The sequence below is a fragment of the Salmo salar genome, chromosome 05 (assembly GCF_965601325.2).
Source record: "Salmo salar chromosome 05, fSalSal1, whole genome shotgun sequence".
Classification (NCBI taxonomy): Eukaryota; Metazoa; Chordata; class Actinopteri; order Salmoniformes; family Salmonidae; genus Salmo; species Salmo salar.
This window is the reverse complement of record NC_138295.1, coordinates 77,544,381-77,568,178: the sequence shown is the minus strand read 5'-3', so window position 1 is coordinate 77,568,178 and position 23,798 is coordinate 77,544,381. Positions and strand designations below refer to the sequence as shown.

At 45.6% G+C, this 23,798-nt stretch overlaps 1 protein-coding gene across 5 annotated transcripts in view; it reads right to left on the bottom strand.

Annotated features, from left to right (window-relative positions):
• LOC106575570 (SHC-transforming protein 1) overlaps positions 1-23,798 on the bottom strand; it is a 32,738-nt gene that overhangs the window by 6,837 nt on the left and 2,103 nt on the right. Inside the window, exons 2-11 of one of the 5 annotated variants that reach the window (XM_045718923.2) lie at positions 16,058-16,104; positions 15,083-15,200; positions 7,068-7,232; positions 6,670-6,740; positions 4,875-4,938; positions 3,972-4,091; positions 3,619-3,672; positions 1,999-2,050; positions 588-714; positions 347-497 (exon numbers count right to left, since the gene is read on the bottom strand). In XM_045718923.2, the coding sequence (XP_045574879.1) occupies positions 347-497; positions 588-714; positions 1,999-2,050; positions 3,619-3,672; positions 3,972-4,091; positions 4,875-4,938; positions 6,670-6,740; positions 7,068-7,229 (801 nt within the window). In that variant the 5' untranslated portion in view covers positions 7,230-7,232; positions 15,083-15,200; positions 16,058-16,104. Of the gene's footprint in view, positions 1-346; positions 498-587; positions 715-1,998; positions 2,051-3,618; positions 3,673-3,971; positions 4,092-4,874; positions 4,939-6,669; positions 6,741-7,067; positions 12,237-15,082; positions 15,201-16,057; positions 16,105-23,798 lie in introns of those variants that run through there. The other 4 variants (XM_045718922.2, XM_045718925.2, XM_045718924.2 and 1 more) reach the window with 4 other exon arrangements.

Sequence of the window (23,798 nt, the reverse complement as noted above, 5' to 3'; positions counted from 1 at the left end):
AAAACACACACACCAGAAGCAATTAAGATACAGATGGAAAAACATGCATTACACTGACCAACTGACGAGACACACACACAATGTGAGGTGGATAAGGAGAGTGCCAGAGAGAGTGGAAGACTAAGGGCTGCTGTGATGTGAGGGTGAGACTGGGCCAGATGATTAGCCTACATACTGAACTGCCCTCTCTCCCCTGGAGCTGCAGACTGGATTCAATACAATTGACTAACAATTACTTGATGTGTGTGTGTGTGTGTGTGTGTGTGTGTGTGTGTGTGTGTGTGTGTGTGTGTGTGTGTGTATATATATATATATATATATATATATATATATATATATATCTCACCAGCGTAGCCCCAGGGCGGGCCCTCATGTCCACCAGTCCCCCAGGAGGAGGTTGTTTCCCGGGGAAGTTATTATAGTACGGAACATCTGCAGGGGGCGGTGCTCCCTCATCTTCCTCTTCCTCCCACGCTGAGCCGTCAAACGGAGCCATCCTGAGAAAGGGGAGAGGAGTCAGAACTCAGGAGTGAGAAACACACACAACACACACACACACACACACACACACACACACACACACACACCTGTCATGGGGGGTGACCAGTTTGGGGGGGTTCTTCAGGTACTGTTTGAAGCGTAGTTCGAAGGCCTGCCCTATCGTACTGATAACTTCCTGGGCCAAGCCCTCCGAACACTCCAGGATATGACACGCTGGACAGAAAGGAAGCAGAGAAGAGGGTAAACAACAGAGGTAAGGAAACAAAATATTGGCACTGCCTCGCTGTCCAAAGAAAGGTACTGAACAGGGATTGGATGTGCTGCTGGATAAATATATTGAGTTTGTGTTTATTTTTACAGGGGCAGTACACATTAATCAATGTTTCAGTAAAAGTGACGGTTTTAGCCAGCTGGCTAATTCTCAACTGCAGTTCCCGGGCAGGTTATTAAAAACAATTACAATAACAATACAGACAAACAATGAGCAGTGAGTATGCAGACAGAGCAATAGCACAAAAAGCAACAAAGTGGAGAGATGACATTGATGTAAGGTACTGAACAAGGACTGGATGTGCTGCTGCATAAATCTATTGGAGGGATGACATTGATGTAAGGTACTGAACAAGGACTGGATGTGCTGCTGGATAAATCTATTGGAGGGATGACATTGATGTAAGGTACTGAACAAGGACTGGATGTGCTGCTGCATAAATCTATTGGAGGGATGACATTGATGTAAGGTACTGAACAAGGACTGGATGTGCTGCTGCATAAATCTATTGGAGGGATGACATTGATGTAAGGTACTGAACAAGGACTGGATGTGCTGCTGGATAAATCTATTGGAGGGATGACATTGATGTAAGGTACTGAACAAGGACTGGATGTGCTGCTGGATAAATCTATTGGAGGGATGACATTGATGTAAGGTACTGAACAAGGACTGGATGTGCTGCTGGATAAATCTATTGGAGGGATGACATTGATGTAAGGTACTGAACAAGGACTGGATGTGCTGCTGGATAAATCTATTGGAGGGATGACATTGATGTAAGGTACTGAACAAGGACTGGATGTGCTGCTGGATAAATCTATTGGAGGGATGACATTGATGTAAGGTACTGAACAAGGACTGGATGTGCTGCTGGATAAATCTATTGGAGGGATGCCATTGATGTAAGGTACTGAACAAGGACTGGATGTGCTGCTGGATAAATCTATTGGAGGGATGCCATTGATGTAAGGTACTGAACAAGGACTGGATGTGCTGCTGGATAAATCTATTGGAGGGATGACATTGATGTAAGGTACTGAACAAGGACTGGATGTGCTGCTGGATAAATCTATTGGAGGGATGACATTGATGTAAGGTACTGAACAAGGACTGGATGTGCTGCTGGATGAATCTATTGGAGGGATGACATTGATGTAAGGTACTGAACAAGGACTGGATGTGCTGCTGGATAAATCTATTGGAGGGATGACATTGAGTCTCACCTCTCTGGTTGACTGGGTCTTTGGCCACGTATGCTACATACTCTGCTGTGTCCTGAGGGAGAGAAACGAGAAGAGGGGGGTGGGGAGGAGGAAGAGAGGGTGGGAGGGGTAAATGAGAGGGAAATATGAAGAGGTAGGTGAGGAGAAAAGGGGAGAGTGGGTGAGTTGGAAGAGAGAAGGAAGCAAAGATGTTTAGTCGGAAGAGCTATTAACACACAATGATCTAGAGAGGAGGAGGAGGAGGAGGAAGAGCTATTAACACACAATGATCTAGAGAGGAGGAAGAAGAGATGAGGAGGTAGAGCTGGAAGAGAAAGAATACATGTCTGAGGAAGAGAGGTAGGGAGTTCCACTGACGTGGATAAAGACAAAGGAGGGAGGAAAAGAGGAAAGGAGCTATGGAATACAGAGAGAGGTGGATAGAGGAAAAGAAAGATGGACGGAGCAAGATGGAGAGGCAGCGTGACAGGGATAGAGGAGTAGATGGATGGACAGAGTGAAGCAGGGAGAGAGAGAGAGAGAGGAGTAGATGGGTGGACAGTGTGAAGCAGGGAGAGAGAGAGGCATAGAGGAGTAGATGGGTGGACAGTGTGAAGCAGGGAGAGAGAGAGAGGAGTAGATGGGTGGACAGGAGCGGGGGGGGGGTGAGGGGGACGGGCAGGGAGAGAGCGAGAGAGGAGTAGATGGGTGGACAGAGTGAAGCAGGGAGAGAGAGAGAGAGAGGAGTAGATGGGTGGAGGGCAGGGAGTGAGAGGCAGGGAGGAGGGGACGGGGCGGGAGAGAGAGAGGGAGTAGATGGGTGGACAGGTGAGCGGGGGGGGCTGAGGAGGGGGGCGGGGCAGGGAGAGAGAGAGAGAGAGAGGAGTAGATGGGTGGACAGAGTGAAGCAGGGAGAGAGCGAGAGGCAGAGAGGAGTAGATGGGTGGACAGAGTGAAGCAGGGAGAGAGAGAGGAGAGAGGAGTAGATGGGTGGACAGAGTGAAGCAGGGAGAGAGAGAGGCATAGAGGAGTAGATGGGTGGACAGAGTGAAGCAGGGAGAGAGAGAGAGCATAGAGGAGTAGATGGGTGGACAGAGTGAAGCAGGGAGAGAGCGAGAGAGAGAGGAGTAGATGGGTGGACATAGTGAAGCAGGGAGAGAGAGAGGAGAGAGGAGTAGATGGGTGGACAGAGTGAAGCAGGGAGAGAGAGAGAGGAGTAGATGGGTGGACAGAGTGAAGCAGGGAGAGAGCGAGAGAGAGAGGAGTAGATGGGTGGACAGAGTGAAGCAGGGAGAGAGAGAGAGAGAGGAGTAGATGGGTGGACTGAGTGAAGCAGGGAGAGAGAGAGGCATAGAGGAGTAGATGGGTGGACAGAGTGAAGCAGGGAGAGAGAGAGAGAGAGAGGAGTAGATGGGTGGACAGAGTGAAGCAGGGAGAGAGAGAGAGAGAGGGGAGTAGATGGGTGGACAGAGTGAAGCAGGGAGAGGGAGAGAGAGGGAGTAGATGGGTGGACAGAGTGAAGCAGGGAGAGAGCGAGAGAGAGGGGAGTAGATGGGTAGACAGAGGCAGAGCAATGAATAGAGTGGGGATAGAGGATGGATAGTGAGGTGAGTGAGTGAGGGAGAGGGCTGTATGACTCACTGGGTCTCCTCCAGAAGCGAAAGAGATGGACTGCATGTGGTGATTTGCAATTATCTGTGAAAAGAGAGAGAGAGAGGGGGAGGGAGGGAGGGATTTGAGCATGATAGTGTGATGAATGATGAAGAGTTGAGAGGTAGAGGTAGAGGTAGAGAGAGAGAGAGAGAGATCATGTTTCTCCATTCAGCAGTAGTGGTTGGTTCCATTGACAGTTAGATAGAGTGTATTCTAAATACCTAACTGACTGGATGATGTAATTAACACCATGTAACAGTCTGTAATAACAAACCCAGATAGATCAACAACAACAAACACTCATTCAGGATCCATGCCGAGTGTGCTTGTGTGTGTGTCACCTGTTTGCAGTCGGAGGCCAGCAGGTTGAGGCTGCTGGTAGAGACCGTCAGGCTGATGGTCATCCCAGCAAACTGCAGGTTACGTTTCCCCAGAATGGACGTCATACAGCGAGACGACGGCTGGAGGGGGAGGGGAGGGAGGGAACTTTTAAAAGCTCTTTCTTAACCATTCATGTTAAACAGAAGGCCAACAGGGAAAGAAAGATTTCACCAATAAGGAAGATTAAACAGAAGATATTCTAAAAGAAGATAACAGAGCATAGTAAACGTACTGTACAATAAACAGAGAAGAATGTGTGTGTGAAGGCAATAGAGAGGGAGAAGCATGTCTGAGCTGTGTATATGTGTGTATATGTGTGTGTATATAGAAGAACAGCTGCAGGCTGCCAGTGATCCTGTCTGACTCTGCTCTGTTCAATGGTTCATATGGTCAACACAAACTAAAGCTTGTCTAGTCAAGTCCCCCACAGTCTCCCACAGTCCCCCACAGTCTCCCACAGTCCCCCACAGTCTCCCACAGTCTCCCACAGTCTCCCAGGGCCAGACATGCTTTAGCCAAACCAGTCTGTTGTGTATATAGCTGTTTTATGTAGTGTTTGGGTGGATGCGTGGATGCTGTAAGTTTTACAGGAATGCCCCCCCCCCCCCCCATAAAGACAAACTCCCAGTTGGAGTTGGCTTAGTCTCGGCACACACAACTTAGTCACAAGTCTCCCTCATACAAGGGGCAGTGTGTACATGTGTGAGAGAGAGACAGAGAGAGACAAAAGTAATTACCTGGAAGTACCACTGACCACAGAGTGGACAATCCAGCTAAATCCAGACCCAACAACGCCCTGACCACGGCCCTCCACTTAACACATAAATAAATAATACTCTGTCTGTGTGTGTATATTGGTGTACCTTTCTCTTGCGTTGGGCTCCTTTGGCTCCAGGCACTGCCTCACACACCACTGAGATAGCCTCTCTGAAACAACAACACGTGTGAGAATCTCTCCGTAACACACTTGTGTGGATTTCACACTGTGCAGCAGATTAGATGAAATCTGGCAACATGTGACACAGACTTGATCATCCTGACAACCACACTCATCCTCACCATGGATACAGACATCACCATAGAAACCAGAAGGAAACCACCAGGATTCCAGAACATGCTAATTTAGAGGTTGTGAGGGCGGTAGGCACACACACAATACTGTTAAACCGATACAGTCCTTTCAGATTGGCCAACACTGAATGGGTGGAGGCTAGGGACCAAAATAGAACAGGGCAAAAAAGAGAACTGGGGGATATGAACTGGGGGATATGAACTGGAGATAAATAATGCATTTTTATGTGAAAAGGAGGTAGCTAGTAAGAGTACATTTTGTGATTTGCAATGGTTTGAACCAGAGCCCCATACAGCACTTAGCTCTAACTACATGGCTCTGTTTTGAACCAGAGACCCATACAGCACTTAGCTCTAACTACATGGCTATGTTTTGAACCAGAGACCTATACAGCACTTAGCTCTAACTACATGGCTCTGTTTTGAACCAGAGACCCATACAGCACTTAGCTCTAACTACATGGCTCTGTTTTGAACCAGAGACCTATACAGCACTTCGCTCTAACTACATGGCTCTGTTTTGAACCAGAGACCTACACAGCACTTAGCTCTAACTACATGGCTCTGTTTTGAACCAGAGACCTACACAGCACTTAGCTCTAACTACATGGCTCTGTTTTGAACCAGAGGCCTATACAGCACTTAGCTCTAACTACATGGCTCTGTTTTGAACCAGAGCCCTATACAGCACTTCGCTCTAACTACATGGCTCTGTTTTGAACCAGAGACCTACACAGCACTTAGCTCTAACTACATGGCTCTGTTTTGAACCAGAGCCCTATACAGCACTTAGCTCTAACTACATGGCTCTGTTTTGAACCAGAGCCCCATACAGCACTTAGCTCTAACTACATGGCTCTGTTTTGAACCAGAGACCTATACAGCACTTAGCTCTAACTACATGGCTCTGTTTTGAACCAGAGACCCATACAGCACTTAGCTCTAACTACATGGCTCTGTTTTGAACCAGAGACCTATACAGCACTTAGCTCTAACTACATGGCTCTGTTTTGAACCAGAGCCCTATACAGCACTTAGCTCTAACTACATGGCTCTGTTTTGAACCAGAGACCTATACAGCACTTAGCTCTAACTACATGGCTCTGTTTTGAACCAGAGCCCCATACAGCACTTAGCTCTAACTACATGGCTCTGTTTTGTACTACCTAACCACAGTAGATCTGCGTGCAGTAACTTGATCATTAGCCTTAAACAACAGCTTAAAGGGATAGTTCACCCAAATGACAAAATAACACATTGGTTTCCTTACCCTGTAAGCAGTCTAAGGACAAGGTATGACAGCAATCCATGCCTTGGTTTAGTTTTCCTGGCACTGTTTCCAAATGCTAACGTTTTAGCAATTGTTGCACAAATCCCATTCAAGTCATGGTACCGATATTAGCATTTTCCGCGCATCATGTTCAAATCATCTATAAAGTGACTTTGTTGAGCTTCAAAATAAATTTTAGATACTTCCGGGGGATTTTGATTGTCATAATGTTTCCATAGACTGCTTACAGGGTAACGAAACCAATATGACATTTTGTAATTGGGTGAACTATCCCTTGAACAATTGGAGGTTCTTACCTGGTGACCTGAGTTCTGGTGTTGAAGTCCAGTGCCCTCATAGACTGTAGCACCTCCACACAGCCCATATACTACACAGGAAATAGAGAGGAGACGCATATGAACAGGGATGCCACTTCCTATAGCACTCCTCTCCACACAGCCCATACACTACACAGGAAACAGGAAAGGAACTCATATGAACTAGGATTCCATTTCCTCCAGAACACCCACACTGACCGGAGGGGCAGATGGAAACAGATAGAGAGAGACAGAAAGATGGACAGACAAGAGAATAGATCATTTTGAGAGAGCAACAGAAAAATTGACAGATATGGAAAGTTAAAGAAATATGCAAGTACTAGCCTATAGGTCTACATCCTACAAACTGAAAAACAGACAGAACAACCAACTCTTACCCGTACTGAGTAGGCAACCCCAGTGGTGCTGACCACAAGGTCTGAGTGTAGCCATCCTCTGGTGGGCTTGTTGACGAAGGAGCCGTGGCGCGTCCACTCATCTCCCCCCAGCTGCCCCCCCTCCACCCGCGCCCTCCTGGACGCCCCACCCAGCCGGTTCATATCCTGCAGAGGGGGGCGATGAGGGGGAGAGGGGGCTGTTAGACAGGGAGGGGGGTGAGGAGTGGGAGAGCTGGAACTGTTACCCCCTGAAGACCCCATGGGGGCTTGAGCCCGCTGAGGCCTGCTGGAGACCTTGAGGCCTGGGAGTAGAGTGGCAGAGACGCCCAGGCGAAGGGCTCCCATCCTGGGGAAGAAGGAACAGAGCGTGGTGGGGCTGTTCTCGGCCCGGCGGGGGGAGGAAGGGGGGAGGATGGGGGTGAGAGAGGAGGAGGAGAGGGAGGAGGGTAGCCCAGGAGGGGTGAGGGGGGTTGCGGGGGTGGAAGGGGGGAGGGAGAAAGGGTTGGAGTTGGTATCGTCATTCGAACTGAGAGATTCACTCCGGAAGTGAGTGTACTTAGTTTTAGGGACCAGCTCCATCATGGATCTGAGATGTTCAATGTTATTTCAGTGTTTCTCTAACAAGTCCACACTCTCTGGTGTGATTCAGTCTGAACAACAACAGTGGTTCATTCTCTCTTTCTCTGTATTATCAGTCTCTCACTCAAAAACACACTCTTGTCTTTCTTTCCCTCTCAGTGACCGTTGTCTGTCCGTCCGCCCTGTTTTATTTCCTCCCGTCATTGTCAGGCAGTGTGGCAGACACTGCGCAAGAAACACCTTCATCTACAAGACAGAGGAGAGCAGCAAGAGGAGCGATTGAAGATCAGAGGGGATCGCTCTCTAAGAGTCTAACCCAGCACACTGATGAGTGATAGTCAGAGTTGTTTGGTGTCTATGCTGTCAGTCTTACAACATTTTATGACTTTCAATCCACAGAAATGAATGCCACTTTCCAATAGACAGAATCAAAAAGGATTTTTGTGATCAAGTATGCAGCACCTGTTCTGAAAAATGCTGTTTGAGCACATCAGCATGTCAACTAATGTAGCATGGCACTTAAGTCCAGTTGTTCATCTTTGAGCACCATGGAGATTCCACATACAACCTCAGAATGTGATTGTCTATTGACACAGACACTCAGGTGGTATGAGTTACTGCATCAAGGGGCCTACCCTCATGTGTCTGTGTGTGTTAGCATGTGCTGGAGTAGAAACCTACTCTACTGCCTGTAAATGGCACAGAGTGTGTGAGTCTGTGGTGTGTGGGTGCGCGTTTCAGCGTGTCTGTCGGGGCAGTAGCTCACTAGCCTCTCTTGCCTGACACGGGCCCATAAAAACCCTATCAGCTGCCAACGAGTAGATCAGAAGGGACACACACACACACACACAGGGCTGACACACACACACACTGCCAAGGCACAGCAGTAACGGGTCGATACAACAGAGTAAGATTATCTGCAGAGCTTAATATAGCAAAGTTCTGTTAAGACCTGCTGATCTATGGCCAGACACCAATTCTGGCAGGGAAAAACTACCTTTATCCCTCCTGCTTTTTATTCCTCTCTCTCTTTATCCCTCTTTCTCTCCTGCGAGCAGCTTTGTTTTTCAGGTTCCAAGGCTGCTGGACAATACTCCTAAGTAATTTAACTCTTCCTCTCTCTTTTCCTCACTCCCTCTCTCTTTTCCTCACTCCCTCTCTCTCTTCCTCACTCCCTCTCTCTCTTCCTCACTCCCTCTCTCTTTTCCTCACTCCCTCTCTCTTTTCCTCACTCCCTCTCTCTTTTCCTCACTCCCTCTCTCTTTTCCTCACTCCCTCTCTCTCTTCCTCACTCCCTCTCTCTTTTCCTCACTCCCTCTCTCTTTTCCTCACTCCCTCACTCCCTCTCTCTTTTCCTCACTCCCTCTCTCTTTTCCTCACTCCCTCTCTCTCTTCCTCCAGATGGTCTCGTGTCCTCTCTGGATGGCCTTGGCTTTCTCCCTCTCTTTCTCCCCCTCTTCCTCTCTCTTCCTCCAGATCACCTCCTGGGCGGTCTCTCTCCCCCTCTCTGCGCTTCTCTCTCCCCTCAGCTTGTCCTCTCCTATCCTCTCCTGGAATCCCTCTCTCCTCCTCCACACTGTTTTCTGTGCCTCCCTCAGTAGCCGCTGCACTTCCTCCTTCTCTCGCTCCACCACTTCCTGCCTTCTCTTCCAAATGATCTCTCGCTCCCCCTCTCCCCCCCCCTCGTCTCCTTTCCCGTTCTCCAGACTGTCCTCTTAAACAGTCCCTCTACTTTAAAGATTGTCTGTCTCTCTCCACACTCACACACTCTGTAACTACAGCCAGAGTCTATACAATGCACATAACCTAGTAACAGACACCACTAGATAAGAAAAAGACCTATAAATAAGAAAACACCAGCTGCTGGGCTTGTCCCTGACTGAAGTTTCTGATATGGCTAAAACAGTAGGTAGAGCTGTTCTAGAACATTGCTGCCCTGGTTAGATAGATACGTTCTGGAGCACCATAGCATCAGAAGTGCTAGAGTTGGAGAAGTTGCCTTTTTCTGGTTACAGAAACAGTGACACACACAGTGGTGATGTAACAAGAGAGAATGTAGGTCATTGGCTGATGACACCACTGGTGGGATTGTTTTGATGATAATGAGACCTGAATGGTACTGGAGGCTTGTTAGAGAACTCAATCACCCAGTCATTACACTCAATTAAACCTCCCTCCCCTTATTGATACCACAGAAACAGTCTTGTTTAAACAAGCCAAGCCAATAGTCAGTTACCTGAGAGAAGCATGTGTATTTCTTGACACAGCACTGTATGGTCCAGTACTAGCCTAACTAGAAACACAGCAGCTAACTACAGTCTGAACAATCTGCATAGTCCATCCAACGAGAAACCTAAAGTTGTCTTACATGAACAGTCTCCAGCTGCAAGACAACTCACAGAACTGAATAGTGGAGGTTGAAGCTGTAATATAACACCAGGGGCTTGTCAGCTCACATATCAGTGTTGTTTCCAGCACTTTACACATGTTCTAACCATTACTCTGCCAGGTTTGACCCACTGAGATAAAACTTTGTAACAGATTGACAATTTGGCACCAAAAGTTTCACGATACCAGAGAAAGTTGACTTTCAACAACAAGCGCTAACGGCTAAAGCCCTGTATGTTTGGTAGCAGAGGGCTAGCAGAGGGCTAGCCGTTTGATTTTGGCTGCCTAGCAACAGACAGAGGGACGCTCGCTCGATCCCACCAGTCTAGCACCAGAGCGTCTGTCTACCGAGCCTGCCACAGCACTCGCTAGCTAACGTCTCCTCCCAGACAGAGAGCACCAGAACGCATCAGGATACAGACTGGGATTAGCTATGAAGTGCTATGTAGGGGCTATGAAGGTCTTACGACAGCCTACGGCAGGCTCTTAGCACAGCCTGACTGTCTTTGCATAACTACAAAAGTCCTCCATTATAGTCTATGCTCTAAATGTCTATTTGTCCTAGTGCTGTAGCACTACCAGTGGAATGCTAACTGCAGGCTAGATGGTCAGATTGCGACGGTCAATTAGTGGCTGTAGCCAACGTGTCCCGTGTGGCTCACCTGGTGGAGCATTAGGCTTGCAACGCCAGGGTTGTGGGTTCGATTCCTACGGGGAACAAGTATGCACTCACAACTCTAAGTCGCTCTGGAAATGAGTGCCTACTAAATGACTAAAATATAAATGTCAACACAGATGAACGTATAGAGTTGCGTTCAATTGTGAAACGCTAGCAACATTCGCTAACAGTGACGAGATGTCACAAACATAGCCAACGAGTCAGTTAGCAAACATACATAGGTTAACACTAGTAAATGCTAGTGCAGCAGGTTTAACCCTCGCCCTGCCAGATGTTAGTGCACAGAATAAAACACAGTGTAGGTCAGACGAGTGCAGAGTACAGCGCCCTCTACCTGAGGAGATGTCCTGATTCTCCTACACACATAGAAAACACACAACAAGTGGAGAAAGTCACCACTACACTAACACATAAACAACACACAGTTGACGATACCAGTTAAGACTACACAGTCCCACAGCTGTACAAAGTGAATGATATGTCCACATATAGTATCAGTAGAATCATCTGATTATAATCCAGATTAGTCCAGTCATTTCTGACATTGGCTTGGTATACCACCTGTCCCGGTCAGGACGCTAGTTACCAGTGAAGATGGCACAGCACAAGCTAAAGAGAGAGAGAGCCTACATTTACATAAATAGGTTAGAGGTTCTACACACTAACACCCCACCAGTAGTCTAGACTGTTTCTCCTGGTTATCACCAGTAGTCTAGACTGTTTCTCCTGGTTATCACCACCCCACCAGTAGTCTAGACTGTTTCTCCTGGTTATCACCAGTAGTCTAGACTGTTTCTCCTGGTTATCACCAGTAGTCTAGACTGTTTCTCCTGGTTATCACCAGTAGTCTAGACTGTTTCTCCTGGTTATCACCACCCCACCAGTAGTCTAGACTGTTTCTCCTGGTTATCACCAGTAGTCTAGACTGTTTCTCCTGGTTATCACCAGTAGTCTGGACTGTTTCTCCTGGTTATCACCACCCCACCAGTAGTCTAGACTGTTTCTCCTGGTTATCACCACCCCACCAGTAGTCTAGACTGTTTCTCCTGGTTATCACCAGTAGTCTAGACTGTTTCTCCTGGTTATCACCAGTAGTCTAGACTGTTTCTCCTGGTTATCACCACCCCACCAGTAGTCTAGACTGTTTCTCCTGGTTATCACCACCCCACCAGTAGTCTAGACTGTTTCTCCTGGTTATCACCAGTAGTCTAGACTGTTTCTCCTGGTTATCACCAGTAGTCTAGACTGTTTCTCCTGGTTATCACCACCCCACCAGTAGTCTAGACTGTTTCTCCTGGTTATCACCACCCCACCAGTAGTCTAGACTGTTTCTCCTGGTTATCACCAGTAGTCTAGACTGTTTCTCCTGGTTATCACCACCCCACCAGTAGTCTAGACTGTTTCTCCTGGTTATCACCACCCCACCAGTAGTCTAGACTGTTTCTCCTGGTTATCACCAGTAGTCTAGACTGTTTCTCCTGGTTATCACCACCCCACCAGTAGTCTAGACTGTTTCTCCTGGTTATCACCAGTAGTCTAGACAGTTTCTCCTGGTTATCACCACCCCACCAGTAGTCTAGACTGTTTCTCCTGGTTATCACCAGTAGTCTAGACTGTTTCTCCTGGTTATCACCACCCCAACACTAGTCTGGTCCTGTCTGGACTGTTTCTCCTGGTCATCACCACCCCACCAGTAGTCTAGACTGTTTCTCCTGGTTATCACCACCCCAACACTAGTCTGGTCCTGTCTGGACTGTTTCTCCTGGTCATCACCACCCCACCAGTAGTCTAGACTGTTTCATATGGCTATCACCACCCCAACACTAGTCTGGTCCTGTCTGGACTGTTTCTCCTGGTCATCACCACCCCACCAGTAGTCTAGACTGTTTCATATGGCTATCACCACCCCACCAGTAGTCTAGACTGTTTCTCCTGGTTATCACCAGTAGTCTAGACTGTTTCTCCTGGTTATCACCAGTAGTCTAGACTGTTTCTCCTGGTTATCACCACCCCACCAGTAGTCTAGACTGTTTCTCCTGGTTATCACCAGTAGTCTAGACTGTTTCTCCTGGTTATCACCAGTAGTCTGGACTGTTTCTCCTGGTTATCACCAGTAGTCTAGACTGTTTCTCCTGGTTATCACCACCCCAACACTAGTCTGGTCCTGTCTGGACTGTTTCTCCTGGTCATCACCACCCCACCAGTAGTCTAGACTGTTTCTCCTGGTTATCACCAGTAGTCTGGACTGTTTCTCCTGGTTATCACCACCCCACCAGTAGTCTAGACTGTTTCTCCTGGTTATCACCAGTAGTCTAGACTGTTTCTCCTGGTTATCACCAGTAGTCTAGACTGTTTCTCCTGGTTATCACCACCCCACCAGTAGTCTAGACTGTTTCTCCTGGTTATCACCACCCCACCAGTAGTCTAGACTGTTTCTCCTGGTTATCACCAGTAGTCTGGACTGTTTCTCCTGGTTATCACCACCCCACCAGTAGTCTAGACTGTTTCTCCTGGTTATCACCAGTAGTCTAGACAGTTTCTCCTGGTTATCACCACCCCACCAGTAGTCTAGACTGTTTCTCCTGGTTATCACCAGTAGTCTAGACTGTTTCTCCTGGTTATCACCAGTAGTCTGGACTGTTTCTCCTGGTTATCACCAGTAGTCTAGACTGTTTCTCCTGGTTATCACCAGTAGTCTAGACTGTTTCTCCTGGTTATCACCACCCCAACACTAGTCTGGTCCTGTCTGGACTGTTTCTCCTGGTCATCACCACCCCACCAGTAGTCTAGACTGTTTCTCCTGGTTATCACCACCCCAACACTAGTCTGGTCCTGTCTGGACTGTTTCTCCTGGTCATCACCACTCTAGACAGACACGTATAGAAAGAACAGCACCAGTGTTTGAAAAAAGAGAAAAAGACTCAAAATAACTTTACATCTCAGTCTGTCTCTGACTGCGGCGGATGTACGTTGCCGTGGCAACAGACATTAAAAGAGAAGCCTGCTCAGGATCTATATTGAGAAATCCTGACAGCGGCAGAAACATCTCAGACAAAGAGATAACAGACTGCTTCCACAAATCAGAGCCCAGGAGCAGCTAAGCAGAGCCGAGACGGACCCATTACGGTCTTTAACATCTAACTGGAGAAACTACAGCCGGTCGGCCAGCCAGAGACTCCTGGAGGGATCAATACCACTCAGGAAATGATCAAAGTTTGGCCCACGTCGCACCGGCCATAAAACCAAATCAATGTTGACATCCCAACCTGGCTGATTCCAGACTGGCTAGGACACATGGATTAACACAACATATATTGCTTCAGAGGATGAAACACTTTCATATATGATAGTCAATATTAATATCAATAAACTTTACTAATCACAATAGCTAACACTAGAAAAAAATTGCATAACAACAACAACCTGAATGTTTTCCTGAACAGTCCTAACTGTTAGATAAGTAACCACAAAGGTGGTGATTGTATAATAATCTGCAGAGCAGGTTTTTTTCCACCTATAATTGTTTATTTTACAAAAAAAAGGTTATTTTTTGTCTTGAGTTGTGAATAAATTCCTTGAGAACTCTTCCTTTGCTTCAAGAATGAATGAAAAATGTAAAACAATTGTTCCTTATTTTGGGTTAGACAGAGTAGAGGTGATTATCCGTAGCATGGTAATAACAGAGCTCCATATTAACATCAGAACCATATTCATGTTTAAACACCCTCTCTCTCTCTCTCCTCTCTTCCACTCGTTCAAATCACAAAGTCATTGCCAGATCTCATATCCTCTCCTCTGCTTGTCCTCCTCCTCTCTTCCCCGTCTCAGCGGAATGTGAAACAGCAGAACGGCAGGGCTGAACAACGGCACTCCTTCATTGTCTTCCTCTCCTCCTCTTGCTTCGCTCTCTCATCCCCCTTTGCTTTCCTTCCAGCTCTGTCTGAGTGAGAGACGAGCCCACTGTCTATCCTCTCCTTCTCCCTCTCTGTCTATCTGGGTGATGCCGCCTCTCTCTCTCTCTCTCTCCTCTCTCTCCTCTCTCTCTCTCTCTCTCTCTCTCTCTCTCTCTCTCTCTCTCTCTCTCTCTCTCTCTCTCTCTCTCTCTCTCTCTCTCTCTCTCTCTCTCTCTCTCTCTCTCTCTCTCTCTCCTCTCTCTCTCTCTCTCTCTCTCTCTCTCTCTCTCTCTCTCTCTCTCTCTCCTGCTTTTTTTCCTCTGTCTCATCTGCTCACCCCTCCTTCCCTTTCCCTCTCTCGTTCCATTTCCCTCCCTCCTTCTCCCATTTCCCTCTCTCCTCCCCTATTCCACTCTCCCACTTTGCAGTCTAAATCATTCAACAGTATATGCACTGAGCGTTTCTATCTCACACACTAGGGGAAGGACAACGGGATGGATGGAGGAGGGGAAGGAGAGCGGGATGGAGATAGTAGAGCCCACATGGGCTGTTTCCCCCTCTAAAAGGCTCCTCCTCTTTTTCCTGTTTGGTAACCTGAGAACCAGAGGGAGAGATTGAATTGAGATGGAGGGAAAGAGAAAAGAGGAGGGAAACAGACAGAGGAGGAGAGGGAGGGAGAGCAGGCAGGCAGGCAGGCAGGCAGGCAGGCCGACCGACCGACCGACCGACCGACCGACCAGAGATGCAGGCTGATTTGAGGGCATTGTGAATAACCTTGATGTATACGGCCAAATATGGACACTTAACCTGACAATGTCAAGCAGCTACTGTACCACTTGAGTTCACCGCTGGTAAAGAACAGGTTATTATCTCACAAACAGGACAGTAACAACAGAAACAATACACTTGATGTGGCAGTCAAGATACATATTCTTAAAGTCTTAAAAATAAAAAATAAAACCAGAGTGATCAGTGGAACCAAGTGAGAACTTCCAGTGATGAGAACCGAGATTCAGACAGAAACACAGAAGAAGATCTAGAACTGCAGAACTGCTAGAGAGACAGAATCAGGGAGAGAACCACAGAACCCACGTCAACACCTCAGCGTTACAAAGCGTTGCCCACAGAGAGTGATTGTTGAACGCACACCCAGTGTGATGACACCGTTCACCATACAGATCACAGCGGTATACAGAGTGATTGTTGAACGCACACCCACAGTGTGATGACACCGTTCACCATACAGATCACAGCGGTATATAGTGATTGTTGTGATTGTTGAAGGCACACCCAGCAATCCCACACCAGGCCCTGCACCAGCGTAACACACACACACCTCTAAATGGCTTAGACAGACAAATAAACAATGTCCTTTACCGCAGGGAGATACTGACAGTGGGAGGAGCAACCAGCAACCCATATGCCTCTGTGTGTGTGTCTCAAGTTCTTACCACGTATTCCATGGGACAACACTGACTGCCTGTGAGTGTCTGTAACCCTAAAAACACCAAAGCGCACATCAGCACACGGTACACACACTCTTAGCCAATCACTGAGCGTTGTACATGTAGCGAATCATAGTTCTCCTAAATGATCCCCTCACAAACACTTGGCTTGGAGCATGCACTGCTCCCGGGATCAGCTGTGGAGAGAGTCATGTGACCTCCGTGCTCAGGTGAGCACAAAGGTACACACACACGTTAGGCAAGCTGTTTTTGTATCCCCACATACCAACGACTGTGTGTCTTTGTGTGTGTGTGTGCGAGTATTGAGCATGTTCAGACACACATTGTGGAATGAAAGGAATTACTTACAGGGACTAGTCAAATAAATCCAGACAACAGCTTTCCTTCCCAAAATCAGTCATAAGTGTACACACACGCACAACATATAACCCTGTCAGATGGTGTGTTGTGAATGTGACAGAACAGGTCCAGAAATAGTCCGGTTATTGGGGGTATATCAATGTGATTAGGGGGTGATATGGACATTAGATTAGCCAGGCCTTCAGCATTCAGCAGGCCCAACCAGCCGACCGACCAGTTAACAGTTCTACATGTGAGACAAACAGATAGAGGGAAACAAACCGAAACTCTCCCTTCCTCTCTTCCTCTTTTTCGCTCTCCCTTCCTCTCTCCTCGTTTTATTCTCACTCTGTCCCTATCCTCGTTTTATTCTCACTCTGTCCCTATCCTCGTTTTATTATCACTCTATCCGCTCTCCTTCCTTCACTTACTCTTGTCTGGTTCCCTTTCTCTCTTTTGTCCGCTCTGTCTCTCATTGATTTTCTCTTTTCCTCTCAGGTTCTCCAAGTCTGTCCCTTCCTCTATCCTTCAATACCAAATACTGTAAAACTTCAATTAATATCCCAGGCGTTTATTTGCTTTAAAATCACTGAACACAACCGGCGCTTATTAGAGACAGGCTTTTATTTGAGCCAGGCTTCTATTTCCTTAATAACCTGTTGGGGATAGGGGGCAGTATTTGCATGGCCGGATAAAAAACGTACCCGATTTAATCTGGTTACTACTCCTGCCCAGTAACTAGAATATGCATATAATTGTTTGATTTGGATAGAAAACACCCTAAAGTTTCTAAAACTGTTTGAATGGTGTCTGTGAGTATAACAGAACTCAGGCCAAAACCTGAGAAGATTCCAAACAGGAAGCGCTCTCTCTGACCATTTCATGGCCTTATTGATCATCTCTAACAAAAACAGGGGATCTCTGGCATGACGTGACATTTTCTAACGCTCCCATAGGCTCTCAGAAGGCGCCAGAAAGCTGAATCGTGGCTTTGCAGCCCATGGCTGAAAAACAGTAGCGCATTTTGTAAGTGGCCGTTCTGAGGACAATGGGACGGGGCGCGCGTGCCCGAGTCGACTCAATGTTTACTTTCTCTCTCTCTTTGAACGAAAACCACCACTCCCGGTCGGAATATTATCGCTTTTTTACGAGAAAAATGGCATAAAAATTGATTTTAAACAGCGGTTGACATGCTTCGAAGTACAGTAATGGAATATTTCGAATTTTTTTGTCACGAAACGCGTCGGGCTCGTGACACTTATTTACCCTTTCGGATAGTGTCTTGAACGCACAAACAAAATGCCGCTATTTGGATATAACTATGGATTATTTGGGACCAAACCAACATTTGTTATTGAAGTAGAAGTCCTGGGAGTGCATTCTGACGAAGAACAGCAAAGGTAATAACATTTTTCTTATAGTAAATCTGACTTTGGTGAGTGCTAAACTTGCTGGGTGTCTAAATAGCTAGCCCTGTGATGCCGGGCTATCTACTCAGAATATTGCAAAATGTGCTTTCACCGAAAAGCTATTTTCAAATCGGACATAGCGAGTGCATATAGGAGTTCTGTATCTATAATTCTTAAAATAATTGTTATGTTTTTTGTGAACGTTTATCGTGAGTAATTTAGTAAATTTACCGGAAGTGTTCGGTGGGAATGCTAGTCACATGCTAGTCACATGCTAATGTAAAAAGCTGGTTTTTGATATAAATATCAACTTGATTGAACAAAACATGCATGTATTGTATAACATAATGTCCTAGGTGTGTCATCTGATGAAGATCAAAGGTTAGTGCTGCATTTAGCTGTGGTTTGGGTTTATGTGACATTATATGCTAGCTTGAAAAATGGGTGTCTGATTATTTCTGGCTGGGTACTCTGCTGACATAATCTAATGTTTTGCTTTCGTTGTAAAGCCTTTTTGAAAATCGGACAGTGTGGTTAGATTAACGAGAGTCTTGTCTTTAAAATGGTGTAAAATAGTCATATGTTTGAGAAATTGAAGTAATAGCATTTCTAAGGTATTTGAATATCGCGCCACAGGATTACACTGGCTGTTGAGTAGGTGAGACGCAAGCTTTATTTGAAACGGGTGTTTATTTGCTGGAATGTGTGCCGCTGCCCGGCTATTAAAAAGGGACAGGCAGTCTGAAGGTGTTATTGCCGACTCACACACTTAGCTACTCAAACACACACACATTCCCATTCTGCCTGCCTCCTGTCCTGACCACAGTGGGTTCCACTCCTATCAGCTAAAAACAAGAAGAAGCGCCACCAGTGGGCACGTGATCACCAACACTGGACAATTGAGGAGTGGAAACATCACCTGGAACATGACAGCGGGTTCAGTTTACTGTTGTGGCCTGGTCAGTCCCCAGAGCTCAACCCAATAGATCATATTTAGGATGAGATGGAACGGGCTGTTCACAGCATGAATGTACCGCTGTCCAATCTGCAGCAACTGCATGATGCCATGACGCAAACATGGACCAACATCCCTGTGGAAAGTTTCCGACACCTTGTAGAATGTCCCAAAGAATTCAGGCTGTTCTGGAGGTAAAGTGGGTCTGACCTGGTACTAGATGGGTGTACCTAATAATCTGTCTAGTGAGTGTTTTAACCTGGGTGTAAAAATGTATATACAGTACCAGTCAAAAGTTTGGACACTCCTACTCATTCTTTTCTTTATTTTTACTATTTCCTACATTGTAGAATAATGGTGTTATTTCTAGAGGTCGACCGATTCTGATTTTTCAACGCCGATACCGATTATTGGAGGGCCAAAAAATCCGCTACCGATTAATCGGACGATTATTATTATTATGCTTACACACACACACACACACACACACACACACACACACACACACACACACACACACACACACACACACACACACACACACACACACACACACACACACACACAGCTCTGAAGTGACAACGATACTGAAGAGTCTGCTTAGGAGACAAATACTCTCAACTGTTTGAATAATAAAAATAGAGTTTAAGTTACCTGTGATGAATGCTGAAAACAAAAACTGTAATTTCTATATGCAGGAAATCCTATTTTAATAATGGTCATGGTAAGAATAGACTATCAAAGTGCGAGTCATAATTCCCATGACACCTTCTAGCAAAATCTGAAAAGCGGTTCCTTCATTTATTCCATAGGATATTTTTAGATAAGGTCTGTGTTTGGTTTAGGCTTACACCACGTTGCCAATTTTATAACTGTGTAGATATCCATAGGATATAACTCTGATCAATATAAGCGAAGATACATTTTTTTGTAGAGTGGATTTATGAATATATGTTGACAAACGTTACCTAGTGAGATTTACACAGGTATCAAAACGCCGAGGCGGTTTAAGCACAAATCACAGACCTTATTTGAAGTAGATCAAGACATTCTCTATGGAAGACATGAACGGTAAAATAACGAAGGAACCCCTTTCAAGTTCAGCCGCAAGTTATTACAGGAATTATGACGCGTCGACTATTTCTCTCTAAACCATATACCTTTGACTATTACGAGCCTGCTGCTGCCTACCACCGCTCAGTCAGACTGCTCTATCAAATCTCAAATCATAGTCTTAACTATAATATAATAAACCTTAGGTCATTAATATGGTCAAATTTGGAAACTATCATCTCGAAAACATTATTCTTTCAGTGACATACGGAACCGTTCCGTATTTTATCTAATGGGTGGCATCCATAAGTCTAAATATTCCTGTTACATCGCACAACCTACAATGTTATTTCATAGTTCCGTAGAATTCTGGCAAATTAGTTCGCAACGAGCCAGATTCTGTATACCCTGACTCTGCGTGCAACGAACGCAAGAGAACTGACACAATTTCCCTAGTTAATATTGCCTGCTAACCTGGATTTCTTTTAACTAAATATGCAGGTTTAAAAATATATACTTCTGTGTATTGATTTTAAGAAAGGCATTGATGTTTATGGTTAGGTACAGTCGTGCAACGATTGTGCTTTTTTTTTGGAAATGCGCTTTTGTTAAATCATCCCCGTTTGGCGAAGTCTGCTGTCTTTGTTAGGAAGAATAGTCTTCACAGTTCGCAACAAGCCAGGCGGCCCAAACTGCTGCATATACCCTGACTCTGTTTGCAAGAGAAGTGACACATTTTCCCTAGTTAAAATAAATTCATGTTAGCAGGCAATATTAACTAAATATGCAGGTTTAAAAATATATACTTGTGCATTGATTTTAAGAAAGACATTGATGTTTATGGTTAGGTACACGTCGGAGCAAAGACAGTCCTTTTTTGCGAATGCGCACCGCATCGATTATATGCAAAGCAGGACAGGCTAGATAAACTAGTAATATCATCAACCATGTGTAGTTAACTAGTGATTATGATTGATTGATTGTTTTTTTATAAGATAAGTTTAATGCTAGCTAGCAACTTACCTTGGCAACGTAAAGCAGGTGGTTAGAGCATTGGGCTAGTTAACGTAAGGTTGCATCCCCAAGCTGACAAGGTAAAAATCTATCGTTCTGCCCCTGAACAAGGCAGTTAACCCACCGTTCCTAGGCCGTCATTGAAAATAAGAATGTGTTCTTTAACTGACTTGCCTAGTTAAATTAAGGTTTAAAAAAATATTAAAAAATAAATAAAATACATCGGCGGCCAAAAATACCGATTACCGATTGTTATGAAAACTTGAAATCGGTCCTAATTAATCGGCCATTCCGATTAATCGGTCGACCTCCAGTTATTTCATAGTTTTGATGTCTTCACTAAGAGTGTGCAAAGATGTCATATATATATAAACCAAAGATTCTCAGGGCAGTCACTGCTAGAATTGACTGAATAACAAGATATCTCCCATCGGTCTCTCTCCATCTCTTCTCCCCATGTCCCTCTCCCTTCTGTGTTGCTGCTTTGATGAATATTAACCAATTCTACAGGGCCCCATAAATGCTGTACACACAAACGCACGCGCACACACCTCACTGTCCAGAACAACAGGCCTTAACAGAGACCAATACTTTACAGCACACAGAACAGGTCTGTCCTGTCCAAATCTATACAGACTCGCTCTGACTCATAGCTTGCCCTACACAACTCATGGCCCAAATAAATTGGATAATTCAAGAGAACAGCCCAAAGACTGAAGAAACTCAGAGTCGTATCATTTTATTCACAAACATACTGGTATGGTAGACAGAGAACTCCTTCACCACTGCTCTGACTACAGGCGCAGCCAGCCAGGGGAACTATTAGTGTGTAACACTACACACGCACCCTATGGAACTCAGAGTGTAACACTTTACAGAGAAACAATAAGAAATCCATGGAAACTGTAGCCTCTGGGCCAGAGCAGGATGTGAGACTGAAACAGTTCCCTTTTAACCTCACAAACCTCCAACACAGAGGTAACACCACACAGACCCAATGCCATGAATGCACACAGACCCAATGCCATCATAAGGTGAATGCACCAATTTGTAAGTCGCTCTGGATAAGAGAGTCTGCTAAATGACATAAATGTAAATGAACCTAGGATGGCAGAAAACAGGATTAGGCACAGAGATGTCATAAAGGAGACCAGGAAGTACGGGAGCTAACCATTCTATTCATTTTATTCGGTTCCATTCAGTGGACAGGAGTTCCATTCGCTCCCTGTTCATATGCACTCCTGTTAATAACAACAGACATTAGGAATGTCCCCCTCTAACTGTGCTGACCAAATGTGACCGACAGGAAGCACCAGTATATTACTGGCCTGAGTATGAAGCATGTGCAACCCTGATAAAGCTCACTGTTTTGTATCACAAAGAATCTAATAATCTATGAATAGTGGTATCATAATAATTACTTTGGGATATGTGCATCGAGTAAATACTAGTAGGCCTTTAGTTTAAATGTATCTATGTGGGAGTGAATCTGTCTGCAGCTCAGCATGTATTCTAAGTGTCTATGTGAAGTGAGTAGGAGGCAGACCAGGGCTGCAGAGCAGGAAGTGGAGCTCAGGCCTCACCATCTCTTCCGCTACGTTGTAAGAGACAGACAACCACACACTGAGACCCAGATAACTGCTCCTACAGTGTTTCCACACACGCTGAAAACTATTTGGGTCCACAATCAAGTGTTACAGTGAAGGACCCAAATAAGTCAAAGGTCATACATATGAATGTTCTTAAAACCATGGAAACAAAACCTCTTCTTGATGCAGATAAGCTGCTGCTGCTCACAACAGCTGAAACAGTATCTTGCCAGCTAACACAGAGTAGTATCTAGCCAGCTGCTTGGCTTTTTTCTCTGGCAGTGAGCTATATGTCAGACACTGCCTCATATTGATACACAAACTGACGCTGAGTGAAATCCAAGACTGATGCCAATTGCAACTAAGGGCTGGCACACGTGTGCACACATGCATACGTGTACGCGCTCCACACACTTATTTTTGAGCGGAGATACACACACCTGTCTGACAAATCAAAAGGGAGTTAACGAAAGGTGTCACCCAGCCAAGCTTATCACACAGACAGGACTAATTGGTTCTGCTTTTGATTGATAGGGTCTGCATTAGATTGGGCAGAACCGGTTTGATTGAGAGGGTCTGAGGTGGATTGTGAAGCTCTGTGTCAGACAGGATGTCTTTGATTGACAGATAGATTAATAGATTAGTTGGTAGAGTGTGTGTACATTTCTATCACTGACATTTCTGTCTCTCAGAGTGTATTATCCCCAGGCCCAGCCATGCAGCAGTCAGTCAAGCCTTCCTCCTCTTCATCACCATCAGAGAGATAACCCACTGACAGTGAGTTTAAGGAGTGTGTGAGAGTGTGATATGGGAGCTGGGCATATTATGAAGCAGTCTGTTCAGACACATAGGCCTACCTCTATCCACTCCATCACTGACTCCTGTCTGTCTGGGGTGTCTCCAAACCATCAGAGTGGTATACTATGATTAAACCTAGATCTACTCAGGGTTTTCTAAAGCTAGCCAGCTTTAGTCACATTCCAGCTCAGGCTTCATCCGTACTACAACAGTGGATGTTGCTTATATGCCTGCTGCTAACTCTAGCAGGCTTGTAACTGCGCATGCATGCCACACGTGTCTGGTCAAACGCCAAACTTTTCATTGAGACAAGTCTGAAACATCCATCCATGGGCGAGTCAGTGCCACGTCTTAATTTGTGCAAAATGAAAAGAGTTATGCTGCAAATTCAGCAGGCTGTGGTGTAAAATAGGCTTGTTGAAGTGCCGTCTTTATTTTACTACTGTTAATGTCTTCTTTAGTGTGCTTATCAATACACGAGCACCTTTCCCCCACTCCTATCGATATAATAATTGTATTAAGTTATACACACGTTTTACTTTATTGGTCTTTAACTCGTGATACTTCAT